This window comes from Lingula anatina, chromosome 9, assembly GCF_051362555.1.
Source record: "Lingula anatina isolate TDL-2025a chromosome 9, LinAna3.0, whole genome shotgun sequence".
Lineage (NCBI taxonomy): Eukaryota > Metazoa > Brachiopoda > Lingulata > Lingulida > Lingulidae > Lingula > Lingula anatina.
In genome coordinates, this window is record NC_141775.1 from 16,975,807 (window position 1) to 16,995,612 (window position 19,806).

Below are 19,806 nucleotides of genomic sequence, written 5' to 3' on the forward strand. Positions count from 1 at the left end.
TTGTTTCAATTGAGATAGCCCTTGTCTTGTGAAAAATGTTTCCAGAAACGTACCATTCCAGCTGTATACTGCCCCAGCCCCAAGGGAAAGGATAGAGTGGATATCAAAAATGTTATCACAGTAGGATAGATGAATCGACTGAAATAAATAAAACATGTTATATTTACTACACATTATATCACACAAAAAATGGGAATAAACTGAATGCTAATAAAAGGTATCTTCACCATGTCCTTTTTACATAATTATCCCAAACATTTCCCTATGTGATAACAATTATAAAAACATTTATTGTTAGCAACAATGGGATAATTATATTATAATCTATATTAAAATGCTTCACTGTGTTGTGAGCGAAAAACTAGTGTAATTGTCCTATAAATGCTTGAAGCAGCTATATAACCACTTGTGATCTACTTTATGTGACATACATATATGCAAATCAGTTGCACATCCATATAATTACCCTCTTGTACATCACATACAGTGGATGACTCCTGTTGAAACTGGTACTTACTTCTTCTGGAGAAAGGAGGACAATTTCCTCTGTTTTCGTATAAAGTGGATAATTTTCCTGTGGAAATAAATGAACAGAGCACCGCCAAACCCACACACCAATCTGTAAAAGGAAAGAAAAGGTTCCATCGGACAATAATTTTGACCTGATGCATCATTTACCAATAGAAAACACACTCCCTATTATATAAACTGCACTGCAAGCATAGTTCTTATTTGTTAAGAACTGCTTTGAAATTATTCAAAACTTGTGATTCCTCATATAATTCAATCACAGTGACACAGTGTTAACATATCAAGCAAATGACATGTTCTACAGCTCAGAAACTGTAGGATCGGCTAAATTGAATGTCACAATAATAAAACAGACAAATGCATGATGAAAACTAAATGTGCAATCACCTCATCCTTCCTGTGAATTGCTTTCTTAAGTGACTGACCCTTTCCCAGTGACTTGCCCTTTTTACTAAATCACCCTCCCAGTGACTAGCCTTCAAATTGGCTCCACCTTCCCCAGCCACTCACCCTATGGTGCCAAATGCCAACAGCTCCACAGCATCAAATGGAAACTCTTGTCTTAGACTAGTCTTAAACAGGGCAGTGATGGTTTCTATGGAGGCAAAGAAAGATGGATGGTTAACATAATTCAATAAAAAGCAACAAGGTATCAGAATAATTTTATTTCCTCCAAGATCCCTATGACAGGCCTGTATGACAACCAGCTGAAGTGGTCAAATGAGTGTCTCTGGTGCTCCAGGTGGTCAAAGCTGGCCCCTAGTTTTAACTTAGCTCTAAACCAGTGATTAACTCAGGCAAAATTAAGCTCTTAACCTATCATTGTAATCAGTTAAAACAAGCAAAATTAACTGAAATCTGACATTTCAATATTTAATAACACTTAACTATGATGATTGATGAAAAAAATGGAAAATTCTGTTCTTTAGTTACCTTCTTCCTGCACCCATATTGCCAGTAAGCGAAATACTGCAGCCCCACACACTGCAGAGAAGAACCCTCTCCAGTAGTTCCTGACAGCAAAATATACTGATGTGACTTCTATACTAAATAACACTCCTGAAGAGAAAAAAGACAAATTAACAATTTCATGAAGTTACTGAAGCATACAGCAACTCATTAACCAAGGTCAAAGTTGAATGAAATACTTTTTTTTTAAGAGGACATATTTCAATTTAAGATGAGTCCAGATTTCTAATATGAGAAAGATGTTTTAGTGTTAGAGCCCTGCACTACATCTGTTCTGAACATTAAGTTTTAAACAGGGATGAGACTGCCATTCAGTGAAATAAGTAAGAAAATATGGCGTGGGACCTAAGGGGCTGCCTAGACCAATGATATTTTTGGCTCCCTAAAAGTTCTAAATCTGCCCATAGTCAGAAAAAAATCTCTTCCTTGAGCAAATTTCTTATTGTTACAGCAGTAGATAGCAGCATACCTCCGATAGGAGCAGCAAAAGTACATGCCACCCCCACAGCACAGGCAGCAGCCAGCATCTCATAGTTACGGGATTCATTCTGGAAATACATGTCTAATGTAATAATAATATCTTTATAATATAAAATAAATTGTCATAATACTGTAAAGTTGTAACATAATATTTCATTTTATTACTTGTGCATCTAAACAATTTCAACAAACTGACAGCACACTACAAATGCCATCCCCCTCAAAAAATAAATAAATATATATATATATATATATATAGGACATAAATATTAATGTTAAAGTCATAATAACTCTTCATTTTGGCCAAAAATTGGATTTTCCTGGAGTAAACGGCAATTTTCCCGTACTTACCAATGGTCAGCGACCCCATTCTTGCATTCAAAGTTAATCCAGGGTTTTTTTCCTAAACGTACGATTTTTTGTTAAAATCTCTTAAGAGATTTTAACTGACGGAGCTCTCTCTGACATCGCATAGTCACTGTTGACCTACTTAAAACCGCGGGAAAAGCAGACAACAACAACACTATATAAGATTCATGAGATATATTCGTCTTTTTGTTAAAAATACATTAATATCCACAATGTGTGCCATTCTGGGCTTTTCGTTATCCGACGCACTGTACAAAAACTCGCAACTTACGTCTGCGTCTGCATTAATGCGTTTGCCGCCATATGTTATTTTGGTCTCGAATGAACGCGAGAATCCGCGTGACACCATTACGTCATTAGCAACGAATGCCTTGATGACCAGGAAGAAAAGCATCGTAAGCCCTATTGACAAGCACAGATTTTAGTTTTACTACAATAACGGCCGTTTTAGTGGTAAAATACAATAGAATATATTTCCATGCGTTGTTTACAATGTATTTCATGCGGAATTTTGAATCTCAAAGGAAGAGTTACTATGGCTTTAACACACTATACTTACATCATAAATCCCTCTGAAGGCCATTAACTTGGATAACAAAGTGGCCACAATACTGGCTACATGGACAAAGGGGCCCTGAAAAGGGATAATCAACCCACTTACATATCATAACAGTGACGTACAGCATTATATGGAATTTTAACCAGACATGCTGAAAACTATTCAGAATGGCAGTACATTTGGGCCGAAACTAATGAAAAATTTGCTGGACCATATGCATTTTTGCCAGTCCGAAAATTACCCTATGCATTTGAGATGGATACTATGATCAAAGGTAGCTTACTTTGTTTGTGAATGTGATTGGTTAGAAATGGAAGGGGAAAAACGCTTTGGGTTTTATATAATTTTATTAGTGAAGTATGTCGAATGATGACTGTAAATTCAAAATTGCTGTTCTTAAATCTCTTGTCGGTCCTCTGGACTGACCATGTACAATTTCAGGTGAGACTGACTGCCCACTAAGGAATACAAACCAGGGAACTTTACAGAATACAAACCTCTTTCCCTATGGGAAGTCTACTGCCCAGTGAGGAACACAAGCCGACCACTTTCGACACCAAAGTCTTCAATGTCAAGTATTCTTTAAGCACAACCCCGCGAAGAATAGTTTTCATTTCTGGAATTCCTGAACCTAAAAATATACAAATGTGTCATTTATAAATGGAATGCAGAGCTTAGGCTGGCATGGGTAAATTTCAAAAAAAAAAAAAAAAAAGGTTACTTCATCATCATGGGGAGGTGATTCACTGCACTTTTCAATAAAGTTTTTTATGAAATACTTGGATTAGTAGCTGGCAATATAAAATATAGTACCTAAAAGTACTTGAAGTATCAATTCAAAGATAATGCTCTAAATTTACTTTTAAATCTATATGGAACTGATTATTATCTCAGTAATCCACGGATAGTGCACCTACCTATTGCATTGGGAGCCACAATATGTACAAACCCTGTGGAGAAGAGGATAAATGTTATGGGGTACAGAACCCAGGCAAAGAACTGCAAGGGCGGATACTCCCCAAGTTCTTTATACAACCAGATGTGAGCTGAAATAAGAAACAGTAGATGTATTTATATAATTATAATATATTTAACCCCCTCCGGGAGGGGTGTGACTGGGATAGAAATGAATACAGGAAAACTAAGTATCACATCTAGGAGACCACTCCCAGAGACTATTGTATTAATTTTGGATCGATCTATCTCCAAGCTGATTATCACTAAATTGCAATCAACTTAAACTGCTTTCATGTCCGTCATGCCTATTAAAGCTGTTAGGGGGTAATAAACTATGGGACGCTGGGCGAGCTAGAAAGTTAATTACCCCCTAGCTGATTCCGTAGGCATGACAGCTGCTTAAGTTGACAGCAATTTAGCATGAATCCCCTTGGAGATAAACCTATCCTGCTGTATCGATCTAGGAATGGGAACCCAGTCTAAGGGTGTATTCCCAGAGATTTAGATCAATCCAGGGATTAAGAATTAGATCGATCTAACTCCCTGGGGGTTCACGCTAAATTGCAGTCAATCGAGCGCGCACCATAGTTAATTACCCCCTTACAGCTTTCAGTAGGCGGGACAGACGCTTAAGCCGGCTAAGCTGACAGTTATCTAGTGAGACTCCCCACAGGGACAGATCGATCTTAAATCTATGGAAATGGGGTCTAAGTCAATGCAAGTGAACTTACAGTATACTATTAGTATGGAGTAGGTAACAAAGTTTTTGGTTTGAAGAGTTTTGACTGGTACCCTGGGCAGCTTTGTATGGAGGCTTGCAAATGAACTGTTTTTCTCTCCTATTGCTTTGTCCATTGTATGTATCCAGCTGCCACGTTATCAGAGGGTTAAGATAAAACAAGTTAATTAAAAGCAACTTTAAAGTGGGCAATAAAATATAAACCTTCATTTTCCTGTCAAGATCTTGCATTATCATTAATTTTCAAAGTCATTTTAAACCGATTTAGTTAACTAATGAAGATGAAGAGAAATTGAAGAGTTTTGTTGCTGGGTGAATCAATAAATGTGTGTACATTTCAAACTGAGAAATATATCAAGTTACCAAAAGTTTAACATAAAAGCAACTTAAAAGTCTGCAAAATATAAACCCTCACATTATTCTAAATTTTCAAAGTCATTTTAAACCAAGTTTAGAAGTGAACTAATGAAGATAAATAGAAATTGAAGAGTTTTGTTCCTTGGTGAATCAATAAATGTGTGTACATTTCAAACTGAGACCCAGGCCTCTGGTTTTACCATTAACTTACATCAACTGCTCTCCCAGACATTAACTGGCAAAGTTTAGAGAATAATTCTTACTCAATCCAGTCTAAGAAACCTCTAAAGTGTGATTAGCCTATCCCAAAGGAGCAATCAAGTCAATATATTCATCTAATATCTCATACACTTACACAACCATTCAATTTCTTCTGACAAAAAGAAAGAAAAATCCATATTCCTGTTTGCATTTTTATTGTTTATGGCTTTGTTTGTTTGTTAAGACCTACAATACTGGATAAACTATTCATATACCCATTCGCTTCAAGACAAATGCAGACAAGAATTGACATTTTTTGTTTATAGATGTATTTTTTTTACATAGCAACTTCAATTCCTTATAAACTATTCAAAACCCCACACACTTAAACATGCAAACATTTACAGCCTTTTGTAGGTGCAAGCACATGTAAATCACACACAAAAAAACTCATGTACAAACATAAAAAACAGTGATGTGATTTGGGGGAGTGGGGGACTGAAAATTAATGTAGTGTAATTATCCCAAAAAAAAGTTTTTTAAAAAGTTTAACCACCAGCGATGTGAAAAAAATCATATCCCTGTAAAAAGCAAGCAACTCAGTTCAACTACAATCAGTTTCTTACCATGTTGGCACCTTTCTATGACCCAGTCCATGGCAAAGCTCAGTATCGCCATGACAACCCCCAGTAATGCCAAGAAAACCCAGTCTTCTCCAAGTCTCTGGATAACAGTGCTTCTGAACCATAGACAAAAACCTGAAAGATATACACAATGTACGTGATATATTTCTGAAAACACTGTGCTTGTGACTAGTATGTGTAAAAATGTGTGTCAGAGACAAGGCACAAAACACACAGGCAAGTAAAGAAAAGTTTTAAAGCAAAAACTGGATTTCTTTATATATCTGGTAGTGGTAGGGGCAACATTACTGTTATAGTTCTAACCCTGAGAATTATAGACTGTAGCATTTTAAATTCTGGAAGTGAGAGTAATGTTACTGATATAAAACCCTGAGTTTCAGAGGCAGAGATATGCTGATAATAAACTGACAGGTAAGTTGCCAGTAAACTCTGAATCTCAGGGGGGGGGGGTTAAGAGGCCAATGGATCCTCCTCCCCAGGGTGTGCACCCCACCATCATCTTCATTTTATTGAAACAGAAATAGACATGGCTGCTACAACTGCCAGAGGATGCACAAAGCCTGAAGGGAGCACTTCTTTTACAACTTTTCAGATGAAGAAAATCAAAAACAGCTGAAAAAGTCAACAAAGTTATGGATTATGACAAGATCAATTTGTTTGCTGAGCTGTCTACTCTGGCACACCATAAATAGCAATCTTTGTGATAGTTGCTGAAGATTTTCCACAAGCTTTGTCCTACAACATCAGGTATATCACGGCACAGAACACAAAGAACTATTGAACAATCTCACATGGGCGTTTTAATGTGGCTGAAATACAGGACTTTATTTAGAGAATCATTACTTAGAGAATATGATGTGTTTGGTTGCTTGTCTTTGAACGAACTGCTCTCTCCCCCCCCCCCCCCCCCAATCCTCCATGCACGAAAACCCAAACCCTTTCATTCAAATATCATAGAAGCTAAATAAAATGCCCTACCTCTACACTTGTGGAAGCATATATTATCAGTATAAATATAGAAGCCTTTGGGTGCCTGTAGCCTCTCCTCTGCCTTCCGCCTGTGTTCTTGTAGCCTTTTGATCCTGACGGCCTCGTGTTTGGCGTACTCCCCCAGGTCTTGGGTGTAGCGGCCATACATCTACAAGGAACAGTTGCCATTAAAATTTCATTCAACGTTTTCATGCCAGTACAGCGTGTCTCAAGGTTGAGATATGAGCTAGTTTATTCAATAAAAAGTTCCTACAGGTTACCAAGTCCAAGAGACTGGTTGCCCTTCTGGATGCCTTAAACTGTATATATGTAGTTACACATTTTCCTAATGGGCCCATTAAATGTCACCAACAAGAATAGCTTGCTGTGAATTATGGGAAGATATTTACAGGTGGAAATGTAGATCTTTTTTTTTTCGGGAAGAACTTTTCAGCATGAGTCAAAAAGATGTTTGGCTTGTGGCATCCAGTCTCTGATTAGACATATTGTTAACTATTTCTACAGTAAATCAAGCTTAGATCATCATTTCATAATGAACAAAAATAAAAAAAAATAATATTTAAAAAAGATCAACTCTGGGCTCATTCAAGCAAAAATTCTAAAACTGACAAAATAATTAATATTTCATCCAAATTATCAGATCAAATAAGTTACTATATTAGACTGGAAGAGCAGTAACTACGGAACTATAAGAGAGCCCAGGGTCTTTTTATTACATCATACTAACATAGGTAATACTGATACTTACAGCAACAGGCTGGACCCATCAGATATGACTGAATATTGCAAAGTGCAAGGGACAAGTTCTGCTGATGTTACATTTCTTTCTGCCATGTCTTTCTTTTGTTTTTCTTCAATAGGCCAGTTTAATATGTCCAAGCAACAGCCCAGAGACCACTGCCTTACTATTAATTTTCATTTGATATTTTTATATTTCTTTAACAAATGTTGACCCATATTTGATTATAAATATAATGAAAAACAGTCCCACTTTAATCCAACTGTTGCTCCATGACACCCAAGCCCTAATAATTTACTGACCAAGGCAGAAACCTTAGCCAGTAACAGAAAGACATTTTTACCAGGACAGTTTTAATACCATTGGTATTTAGCTTGGGGTGAGTGGCTAAAGCCAAAGTCTGAAAACAAAAGAAATCAAATAATTAAAAGAAAAAGAAAACCACAAACAGGTCTTACCAAAGATGAAACATATTCAAATATAGATGAAGAGTTCCTCCGTATTCCTGATGACTTCAGGTCCCGTCCACCAGGGGGCATTAGTCTGTTAATACCCATGGTGCAGCCTGTGGGAGATTTCACAGATGGCAAAGATGGCGGCAGTGTAGAAAAAGAAGACCTTCTACTGTCTGGGTAAACAGGTTGTCCAGATAGCCACATATCAGGTGATGGTGACCGCGATGTTGGAGACATGGTACGTCTCAGCGGCGGTGCACACGGTAAAGACACCCTCCTCAGTGGTGAAAATGGTGTAAGTCCAAGTGGTGATGGCGATGGAGATCTTGACAGTGCCGTGTTCATTTCACCACCATGCACCGTCACCAGTGGTGAATCCTCTGGTATATCAGGGATGTTATCACCCATACAGAGAAACGGGGACCCTGATCTTCTCCGTGTCAGAGGAACTATTTCTCGGGTAGGAGATCTACGAATACAGGTTGGTGAAAAGGGGTAATTTTCTCCACCAGATGGCAGTTTAGTCTGTAGTATCCCTCCCCCTGGGACCGAACAACTCTGTTTACTTGTACTCCCCTCAGATATTTCTCCTGTCATGACTGGATCTGTCTGGACTGGAGATTCAGCAGGGAAAGTTAAAGTTGGGGACAGCAATACTGGGGAGTTCACCAATCTCGGTGATTCTTTTTTGTCTTTATCTAACATAGACAATGTATCTTGGGGAATCTGCAGAGACAAATTTGTATCTCTTCTACTGTCTTTTGACTCTCCAGAGGAACCAAGTGATAAAAATGGTTTCTTTTTCTTGGGAGCAATCTTGGGCGGAGGGTAGAGGTGACAACCTGCCCCAGTTTCTGAGCACCTGGGTGATAACCCTCCACCTGATACCATATCATTACTAGTAGACACACAGTCCACTGGCTCATCAACAGCCTTGGGAGGTGTCACCTTAGACAAAACAGTGCTGTTACCATCAGTTAGTGTCTTATCACAAGTACTGTCGCTGTCCACTATCATCCCTTGTTGTGAGACTTCTGCTTCATGTTGGGCCAACGGTTCGCCTGCCTCTTCCAGAACAGCCTCACTGCATGGCGGCGGAGAAGACATGTTTTCTGGATGTTCCTCCATTACAATGCTGTCACTTGGTCTGATACTAACATTATGCAATTTGTTTCCATTGTTTTCTTCTGCTAACTGCAGTGGTATACTCCTTCTATCATGATTTTCGATTCAGGAACTGTAATACATTTTAGCCTGCTACTTTATCACCAGCAATACTCTGCCTGCCGCTAACTATTGTTTTATCATATGAAAGACAGAGTGTTTGTAAAATCTTTTATCTATGTTCTGTTTTCTGAAAACAAATAAGCAAAGTTTGTCCTCTTTTTCTCTCCTCCTATACCTACTACACTTCATAGTGCTAATGTTTTTCTTTCCCTGTCTTTTCCAGCTGTTGAAGCAAAGCCTTGGAGATCTTAATAAAAAGACCAACCACCACTTTCTACTGATCTAACTGCAGACTGCCATTGCCTTGCCAGGAACAGCCAGAGAAAGAGGCACTGCAATCCATGGCCTGTCTGTGATCAGTTGATGCAAGCAGCCAGTTCCACTCTGGCCTTGGATGTTCTAGATATAGATTCTACTAAGTTGTAAGTCAGTATATGTAGATGATCCCCCCATGGCACACTGACATTTTCATGGTATCCCTGCTGAACCATTAGTCTTGCTGTCATTGGTATGTATACCAGTATAAATAAGATGTTCAACTGTAGATTAATGATATCATCAACTTCGAGATCCTACAACACAATAACAATACAATAACTGTCACAGTTCTAAAGATTTCTCCATCAACACTGTGCATATTTAAATATTTCAATTACTGATAAGCTCAAAATCTTCATATATCGTCTTTGTATCATCTTTTCAAACAAAAATGACTGTTAAAACAACTGTTACAGATCCCTAAACAAACTGTTCCAAAAAAGTCAGTGCTGTGTTTATCACCAGTTTTAAAGCAATCTTTTAAGCAATCCTTTACACCTAAATAACACCTCTACAGCATAATTTGTCTGACTGACAACTTCAACTTCAGCCCATATGTTGTTTACCAACACTGCAGATACACATCAGATACAAACTAACTCCAACAGGAAAACCAAGTTTAACTGTTAAAAACATCTTAACACTAGAGGATCAGAGAGGCGATACCGCCTCCGAATATTGTACCACCAGCTGGAGCAAGCGCATTCGTATAGACCCCCACATACACAAAATAAGGGACATAGCCACCAGTTTTGTGCTTGACAAGCTGTAAAAATGCAATCAACAAGAATTTTTAAACTATTGCAAAAAATATATATGGTACAATCAAATTTAAGTTCTTCGTAAGGTAGGTCAAGGGAAAATTTCAAGGTCACAGTAAATTGCCAGTATATGACTTCCTATTCAAGTTCAAGAGTAACTATGGACCTATCTCTGTCAAGTTTGAAGTTAAAAGAGAAAGAAATTAGCAGAGTTCAGTTCATGATAAAAAGTAGGTCAAAGGTCAATTTCAAGGTCACATTTAGATTGCCAGTATATGACTTTCTATTCAAGTTCAATAGTAACTATGGACCTATCTCTGCCAGTTTTGGAGATAAAAGGGAAGCAAAATTTGCAAAGTTCAGTTTATGGTGAAAAGTAGGACAAAGGTCAATTTTAATGTCACATTTATAATGCCAGTATATGACTTCCTATTCAAGTTCAATAGTAACTACGGACCTATCTCAGCCAGTTTTGGAGATAAAAGGAAAGCAAAATTTGCAAAATTCAGTTTATGGTGTAAAGTAGGTCAAAGGTCAATTTTAAGGTCACATTTAGATTGCCAGTATATGACTTCCTTTTCAAGTTCAATAGTAACTATGGACCTATCTCTGCCAGTTTTGGAGATAAAAGGAAAGCAAAATTTGCAAAGTTCAGTTCATGGTGAAAAGTAGGTCAAAGGTCAATTTCAAGGTCACATTTAGATTGCCAGTATATGACTTCCTATTCAAGTTCAATAGTAACTATGGACCTATCTCAGCCAGTTTTGGAGATAAAAGGGAAGCAAAATTTGCAAAATTCAGTTCATGGTGAAAAGTAGGTCAAAGGTCAATTTCAAGGTCACATTTAGATTGCCAGTATATGACTTCCTATTCAAGTTCAATAGTAACTATGGACCTATCTCTGCCAGTTTTGGAGATAAAAGGGAAGCAAAATTTGCAAAGTTCAGTTTATGGTGAAAAGTAGGTCAAAGGTCAATTTTGAGGTCACATTTAGATTGCCAGTATATGACTTCCTATTCAAGTTCAATAGTAACTACGGACCTATCTCTGCCAGTTTTGGAGATAAAAGGAAAGCAAAATTTGCAAAATTCAGTTCATGGTGAAAAGTAGGTCAAAGGTCAATTTCAAGGTCACATTTAGATTGCCAGTATATGACTTCCTATTCAAGTTCAATAGTAACTATGGACCTATCTCAGCCAGTTTTGGAGATAAAAGGGAAGCAAAATTTGCAAAATTCAGTTCATGGTGAAAAGTAGGTCAAAGGTCAATTTCAAGGTCACATTTAGATTGCCAGTATATGACTTCCTATTCAAGTTCAATAGTAACTATGGACCTATCTCTGCCAGTTTTGGAGATAAAAGGGAAGCAAAATTTGCAAAGTTCAGTTTATGGTGAAAAGTAGGTCAAAGGTCAATTTTGAGGTCACATTTAGATTGCCAGTATATGACTTCCTATTCAAGTTCAATAGTAACTACGGACCTATCTCAGCCAGTTTTGGAGATAAAAGGAAAGCAAAATTTGCAAAATTCAGTTCATGGTGAAAAGTAGGTCAAAGGTCAATTTTAAGGTCACATTTAGATTGCCAGTATATGACTTCCTATTCAAGTTCAATAGTAACTATGGACCTATCTCTGCCAGTTTTGGAGATAAAAGGGAAGCAAATTTTGCAAAGTTCAGTTTATGGTGAAAAGTAGGTCAAAGGTCAATTTTAAGGTCACATTTAGATTGCCAGTATATGACTTCCTATTCAAGTTCAATAGTAACTATGGACCTATCTCTGCCAGTTTTGGAGATAAAAGGGAAGAAAAATTTGCAAAGTTCAGTTCATGGTGAAAAGTAGGTCAAAGGTCACTTTCAAGGTCATAGTAAGATTGCCAGTATATGACTTCCTATTCAACTTCAATAGTAACTATGGACCTATCTCTGCCAGTTTTGGAGATAAAAGGGAAGAAAAATTTGCAAAGTTTAGTTCATGGTGAAAAGTAGGTCAAAGGTCACTTTCAAGGTCATAGTAAGATTGCCAGTATATGACTTCCTATTCAACTTCAATAGTAACTATGGACCTATCTCTGCCAGTTTTGGAGATATAAGGGACTAAATGTTATAATTTTGGAGTTACCATAATGTGCCTTAAATTTTGTACAGAAAAAATTAATTAAAATAAAGAAAATGTCATTTTGGTCAAAATTCTTGAAATAGGAGGTGCTCTGAAGTTTCAGAAGTTCAAATTTGATGAAATAATGTCATTTTTGAACACAAGTTGTCTGCTTTGCCAAGCCTTATGTTTTATTTTTCCAGAGTTCAAAATTTATTATCCATTACCGTACTGCACATTTTGCTTTTACCACCAATATGTACTTTTTGATACAGCGTAACTCGAAAACCGTATGGAATACAAAAAAACCGAGACCACCTCCAGTGTTGGGCTTTACATGCTCTACAAAATGCAAAAAAGAATGGGTCTCTAGCATTAACGGTTCCCGAATTAGAGACAGTTTTCAGTTTCGGTATCTTATGGCCGCTACTCCCGTGAAAATGCACCGATTGACCCCAAATTCATGGAGATGAAAGATGACCTGAAGGGTAACACCTTCCAATAATATTATTGGTTAAGTCTGTGTGGTGTCTGAATAACAGGGCAAAAAAAATTTTTTTCGTAAAAAATTTCATTTTTTTGAAAATTTTGGCCCATTTGACCTTGAAGTAAAGGTCAAAGGTCAAATCCAAGGGTATATTTGAAATCTACACATATGACTTTTGGAAAGCCGTCTATAGAAATTTTTCCCATAACTCCTTCCGTAGGGTAGATAATTAGCATTTAATTTTGCCATTTTTAGACAAGGGTGCATTGCAATGAGTGCCACACCCAGACCCCAATACCGACAAAGCCCAAATTTTACGTGGAACGAGTTGAGATTATAGGTGACCTAAATCCATGAGATGGGTACGGGGGCCCTTACCGTCTAGGAGGAGAAGCGGTAACGGTAGCCATCCGGCGGAGCCGGCGGAGCCAACGGAGCCGGCGGAGCCGGCGGAGCCGGCGGAACGATCCGGACGGGACCGAAACCATGTGTACCGCCAGCGCTAACGCTGGTGGTACAATTATCCATAAGTAAGGTTTATAAGAAACCGGGCAACATAATTTGTAGAGATATCAATCCCAGTCTATCAGCACTTCAGCCATACACATAGCTCACTGGCAGACAACAGAACTCCCTATATAACACTGACCATCAGGGCACTAACTACAACCAAGGGCTCACTCCCAATGGAACTATTGTTCTACATAGATCAATTCAACTCAATGGGGACTCTTGCTGAATGTGATCAGATTTCAAGATTAACACGCCTCTTCATAGCATTGAGTAGAACACAGAAAAGCTGGTGATTACTTTCCTATGTAGGAAACAAGAGGCAGCATTTAAAATCTGTTAACTGGATTGCACTCAGCAAGAGTCCCTGCAGAATTGGATTGATCTATGTAAAATGATAGCCTTATTGGGAATGTGTCCTAAGTTTTGAAGCAGCTGTACTGCACACATCTTTAAGAAAGTTTGGAATCCAATATCACAAATTTGTCTAACTCTTTGTAACATATTTCTGTCAATATCTGAAGCCTTTCATTATGGGAGATGTCTACTGGGTCTGACCAGACAAAACACTTTACGGACAGAGAAATCATTAGAACTCAGCTGTCACTTCTAAGCCATTCACCCAGCCAGGGTTTAGTGATTTGCATTTGATTGCAATAAACCAGATATTAGGAGGAGAAGTTTCCCAAGAGGATGCTGTTTTGAGAGTCAAATGTAATAAATCTATGATCCAGTCTTTAACTGTGACTGCCTCTCGGGATTGTCTTCAATTCTGACAACTTTTCACCTCTTCTTAGGGTTTGCAGGGGTGTGCATTCATTTAAAATACCACTATCAGCTACTAGTATTTAAAGATATTAAGTGTACACTCCTCGTTTAATTTATTAAGTGACAAAAGAGGAGACATATTCTATCTGCGCCACACATTATGGGACAATTTCTATGGGTGGCCAAAAGGGCAAAAATTCATGTCGTCGATTCAGTTATGTTTCGTCGATTCACTGCCTTCCCATCGATTCAGTTTCAAGTTTCAACGATCCTGTCATAAATTCATCATCTACTTTCGTCAATTCAATTGTCAAACATTTCTCATCTACGATGTATTAAAACCAATGCTGTCACTATTTTCGTCGATCGTGTAACTAATCTCGTCAATCGTGTAACTATTCTCGTCGATCGTCTCATCGATCGATCGCCAGAGGGCGCTGCAGTAGCAACACGTGCTTCTGTCTGTCAATCACGCGGTAATTTTTAACTCGGCCAGCCATGGTCAGAGTTGAAAACAACTAGAAAATAATGTCCCTACAACCGAATAGATTTTAATTATGAACAATTAAAATTGAAATTGTTGAGAAAATGTTCCTTTTTCACTAGCAATCATTTTGTTGTCTGCCATTTTGATAGTCATGTGATAGGCCAATGTACTACCGCAGCGCCCTCTGGTGATCGATCGATGAATGATGAGGTGACGTTACAGGATCGACGAGAACAGTTAGACGATTGACGAGAATAGTTTGACGATCTACGAGAATAGTTACACGATCGACGAAATTAGTGTGACGATCGATGAGAATAGTTACACGATCGACGAAAATAGTGACAGCATTGGTTTTAATACATCGTAGATGAGAAATGTTTGACAATTGAATTGACGAAAGTAGTTGTTGAATTTATGACAGGATTGTTGAAACTTGAAACTGAATCGATGGGAAGGCAGTGAATCGACGAAACATAACTGAATCGACGACATGAATATTTGCCCTTTTGGCCGCCCATAAATTTCTATAATGCTGTGTTACAACTGTGTCCACCATTTTAGTGACAAAAGTAAAGACATCCTGGCCTGCCATTACAACAAACTGACTTCAACCTTCACAATGCATCATCACAAGCTGCATTCTAGAATAGGACAAACCTGAACATAAATTCATAGTTAATTATAAATCATCGGTTTATTCCCAATGTAATCTACTGGAATCCCATAGATAACACACAGGTGACCCACCTAGACCCACAGGTAAACTACAGGTAACCCATAGGTGATCCACAGGTGACCCACTGGTAACCTACAGGTAACCCACTTTAGACCCACAGGTAACCCATAGGTAACCTATAGGTAACCCACAGGTAACCTACAGGTAACTCACTATAGACCCACAGGTAACCCATAGTTAACCTACAGGTAACCCACAGGTGACCCCATAGGTAACCTATAGGTAAGCCACTACAGACCCACAGGAAACCGACTACAAGAGACACAGATAACCTACAGTGACCCACAAGTAACCCACTGGTGACCCACTATAGACCCACAGGTAACCCGCTGAAGACCCATTGGAGACAGCCGTAAAGAAAGCCAGCCGGAAAGACTTTATATATATATATATATATATATATATATATAAGTTTAAGTCATATTACAAAGCCACTGGAGAATCTGTTAACCCACTGGAGAATCAGGTAACCCACTGGAGAATCTGTTAACCCACTAGTAACCCACTGGAGAATCCATTAACCCACTGGAGAATCTGTTAACCCACTAGTGACCCACTGGTAACCCACTGGAGAATCCATTTAATTAACCCACTGGTAACTCACTGGAGAATCAGGTAACCCACTGGTGACCCACTGAAGACCCACGGGTAACCCAAAGGTAACCCACTGGTGACCCACTGGAGAATGCCCTAAATACAACCAGAAAGACTATATACACGTACAAGTCAACATACAAAGCTTTGCTGTCTTGTGATGGAGTTTTGGGCAGTTTTACATAGCTTCAGATCGCAAGCTGTTTCATAAAGTCTTATAAAGTCTTCACACTGAAAGCCATCTTCTCACACATCTTACCTGAGCCGTTACCTGCCCCTACTACCACCACAGCAATGAGTGAAGCAGGTTTTCATCAAGTCTCTTAGTAAACTAAAACACCCGCCACATGTTTGGCTACACCCAGATGGAAACACGCTTACGTCTAATAATAAATACCATTTCTTCTTTGCTTTTTTTACCTGGTTTCTTAATTCAATCCAACAGCACCGAGGGCTGAATTTTGTAAAATGATCCTTTCCAATATTTACAGGAGTTCTAATAAAATTATATGTGACAATATATTAGCCTACAGCTTTTGGCAAACTACCCTTAAGGGCAATCTAAGATATATTAGTTCAAGAATACTTTACAAAATCATGAAACCCTCCCATTGATTTTCTTCACACAAAATTTTGAGTTACCGTGTAGTTACCAAGAATAAGTCAATCAGTAAAGTTTGCTTACATCTATGAATTCAACCTGGAAAAGTTTTGTGCTTTTAACTGATAAATAATTTTCGAAAAAAAAAAAAAAAAAAAAAAAAAAAAAAAAAAAAAAAAAAACATTACGATATGTTGACCAAAGTTAAAAACAGCAAAACATAAATGTATCTTTTTGAATTATTTTAAATCCCACCAAGCATTTCTTACTTATCTTTTCTACGTTAGAGACCTGATTCTATATATATGTATGTGAACTTAAAATATAAATTATATAATAAAATAAAGCTGCTTCCCATACCAAAATAAATAAGTATACCCAAATAATTAAATACCTTTCACTTTTCCATTACATTTACTTCTTATAACTGAAATGCCGCTCCATAGCAGTCAATCCTCCAGTGATAGCCATGCATTTCATCACAACATAAAATCCAGTTTTTTTTCCTGCCAATGTTACCTAAAGTGTACAGTGCCTATATAGACAGTTTCACTTCAAAGTTATGTTCTTTACCAACATGTTTCTTCAGTTCAATGACTCCCCCCCCTCTAGTATAATATACTCTCAGCTGAGAGATGAGAGGGGGCAACTGCTGCTTCCTTTCAAGTCAGGAGTCAGATGTGGCACTGGAGAGCTCTGCTTTGATGTAATCTGGAGATTCTGCCTCACAGTGATCCATCTCTCTCTCTCTCTCTCTCTCTCTCTCTCTCTCTCTCTCTCTCTCTCTCTGTGATTTGAAGGTTTCTGTTAGCAAGTTACAAGGTGTCCTGTCATTTACTACCTGTATTATCAGCCGTGATTCTCAGTGTGTTCTACCACTGCCAGCTTCTTCCTGTCTGGTACATATGTACGAGAGAATTCCATTTAATTGCTGCCACTTCACTGTAAGTGATCATCTTGATCAGTGAAGTGTTCTTCAAGGAGCATCCGGACTGAAGTTTTGGATAAAAATAAAGCAAGAAAAAAAGACTGGGATAACAAATATCCTGCGATCCCTTAATAAACCAATCGATTCTGAGTGGGTACTAAGTCAATATCTATTATTTGCAGTGTCTTTTTGACTTTTGGTTGACCAAATTATCAGTAACTGATGTCCAGGTGATATAAACCTAGGATACCCCTCCTCTGAGCTCTAGAATACACCACAACATGGCAAGACTCAGCTGATTGCAATCCGTCATAATATATGATTGCACCACTACAGAAACAGACCGGTTTGCTCTCTGTTTGAAGTAATCCAATCAATTTTCTTTTACTTGTATCAATTAATCTACGTTAGCCCTGACCCTGGTTGGGGGTGAACGTCTGGTGAGTGTTGTGTGATGTTTTTAGTTCAATATCCAACAAGAAGTGTAATTACCTGTGCAAGACCTCTCCGAGCCTTGCAAAAAGACCAAGGGAATCAATAACTAGATGTGAAAACAGAACTGGAGTTCCCAGTAGACTTGAAAGGCTTTTCTGTCAAAACTGTGATTTTTAATGACACTTACTGCATCTAGAGACAGGACCACTAGAGTTAAGAAGGCAAGTATATTACTTAACCTGAAGCTAATGACCCATGGCATGGAGTTAGAACTGTTCCTCCACTGGGTACAAAAATCAATAATCTACACAGGAAAAAACACTTGGCAATGGTGCATTGTTGTGAAATAAAAAAAATAATCAAAATCAATCATATATCAATCCCAGCCAGTCTTTCATGTTTAATTTAATGTTATAAGTACAGCTGTGATTTGCCAACCTCGCCGAGGTTATTGACCAAGGTCAGTCTAAAATAAACTGACATCAGCCACTAATAAACCAGTGCAAGTTGATTCCTAAAATATATGTGGAGCATTAAGCTGTTTAATTTTCCTTTTTTTACTTGTATTGTTATTTCACCAACTTGACAAAAAATTGACAATATTGAATAAACAGTTTTAATAATTCTAGTTTTAATAAAAAGTCAATCACAGTATGTGTTTCTTAAATGCATGATCTTTCTTCAAAAATGGACTTTTATCATCATTGTGCAAGAGACTATGAAAAACACTTACAGTATTTCACTGAACTCCACTGAACAAATATAAATGCAAATACTACCAATTACACAGCTCCATGAAGGGAAAGGTCCCTTGATTCATTTACTAGACACTAGACCAAGAAATGTAGTCCATTTTATCATAAGCTTTGCCAAGCTTTATTCAAAACTTTAAATCAATCACTATTTATTTGAAAGAATTTTGAAAAAGAAATATTCCTGATCTTAAGCACTGGCTATCATGGCAGTTGCCATTTCAAATAACCTGTGTTTATATAATTATCTCTGTTAACTTTGAGCTGGTAAAGTTCCCCTAAAACAACCTGGGCAGTGCATCCCTGCCATGTGTTCTCCCTTCACATGCTGTGCTCTTATGTAACCTTAAGTTTCTACCTGTTGTTATACCTGCAACTCATATAAACCAAGGCTTAGGGACCATTTCCAGACCCTATCGTACTACCGAGTAACTTTGGATCGATCTATCTCCCAGGGGATTCTCACTAAATTGAAATGTACTTCAGCAGCTTAGATGTCTGTCATGCCTACTGAGGCTGCTAGGGGGTAATTATTGTTTTAAAAGCAGATTTAGCAGGCATGCCAGACATCTAAGCCACTTAAGCTAAAAACAATTTAGCTCAATTAAAAACCCTTGGAGATGGACCATTCCTGTTAGATCGATCTAGGAGATCGATCTAGGTATGGGAACCCAGTCTTAGGCTGGGCGCATAAGGGTCACCAAAATACCACATACCGTCTCTCTCTCAAGTTTATTATTACAGACAAATATAGCAGGCACCTGACAAAATGTTTTGACTTGAAAATCAGGGAGGTCATCCAGATTTCAAAATTATCCAGAGACATTATCGGTTATCCGTGCTTTTATTTAGTGTAATATGCTGACATGGAATATCTTGGTGTGCAAGGTCTCCACAAGGTACCAAACCCTGTGACAGGGGAGGGGGGGATTGGGAGGGGGGGGGAGTGGTTATACATCAGGTCCTCCTTCATTAAGACATTAAAAAGAAAAAGACTTCAGTTAAAGGGATAACAACTCTTTGTATGCGATCTATATTTCACAATAAATACATTGTGAGCAACTCATAGAAATATACTAGTAATGTATTTCATTTTACCACAAAAAAGGCAGTT

General features: G+C 37.9%; 2 protein-coding genes across 9 annotated transcripts in view; both read right to left on the reverse strand.

The window, feature by feature from the left end:
- The window catches only part of LOC106155814 (chloride channel protein 2), a 48,979-nt gene that overhangs the window by 15,040 nt on the left and 14,133 nt on the right, over positions 1 to 19,806 (reverse strand). For all 8 annotated transcript variants that reach the window (XM_086995954.1, XM_086995953.1, XM_086995951.1 and 5 more), the window contains exons 2-11: positions 6,785 to 6,944; positions 5,789 to 5,920; positions 3,826 to 3,954; positions 3,406 to 3,539; positions 2,909 to 2,983; positions 1,970 to 2,048; positions 1,465 to 1,590; positions 1,042 to 1,126; positions 518 to 619; positions 54 to 138 (exon numbers count right to left, since the gene is read on the reverse strand). In XM_086995954.1, coding sequence (XP_086852080.1) covers positions 54 to 138; positions 518 to 619; positions 1,042 to 1,126; positions 1,465 to 1,590; positions 1,970 to 2,048; positions 2,909 to 2,983; positions 3,406 to 3,539; positions 3,826 to 3,954; positions 5,789 to 5,920; positions 6,785 to 6,944 — 1,107 coding nt within the window. The remainder of the gene's footprint in view (positions 1 to 53; positions 139 to 517; positions 620 to 1,041; positions 1,127 to 1,464; positions 1,591 to 1,969; positions 2,049 to 2,908; positions 2,984 to 3,405; positions 3,540 to 3,825; positions 3,955 to 5,788; positions 5,921 to 6,784; positions 6,945 to 19,806) is intronic.
- Positions 7,930 to 19,199, reverse strand: LOC147760011 (uncharacterized). Its single transcript, XM_086995955.1, has 2 exons — positions 16,972 to 19,199; positions 7,930 to 9,789 (listed from the first exon to the last, which is right to left on the reverse strand). Exon 2 carries the CDS (start codon positions 9,116 to 9,118, stop codon positions 7,952 to 7,954), a length of 1,167 nt encoding a protein of 388 aa, XP_086852081.1. The 5' UTR covers positions 9,119 to 9,789; positions 16,972 to 19,199; the 3' UTR covers positions 7,930 to 7,951.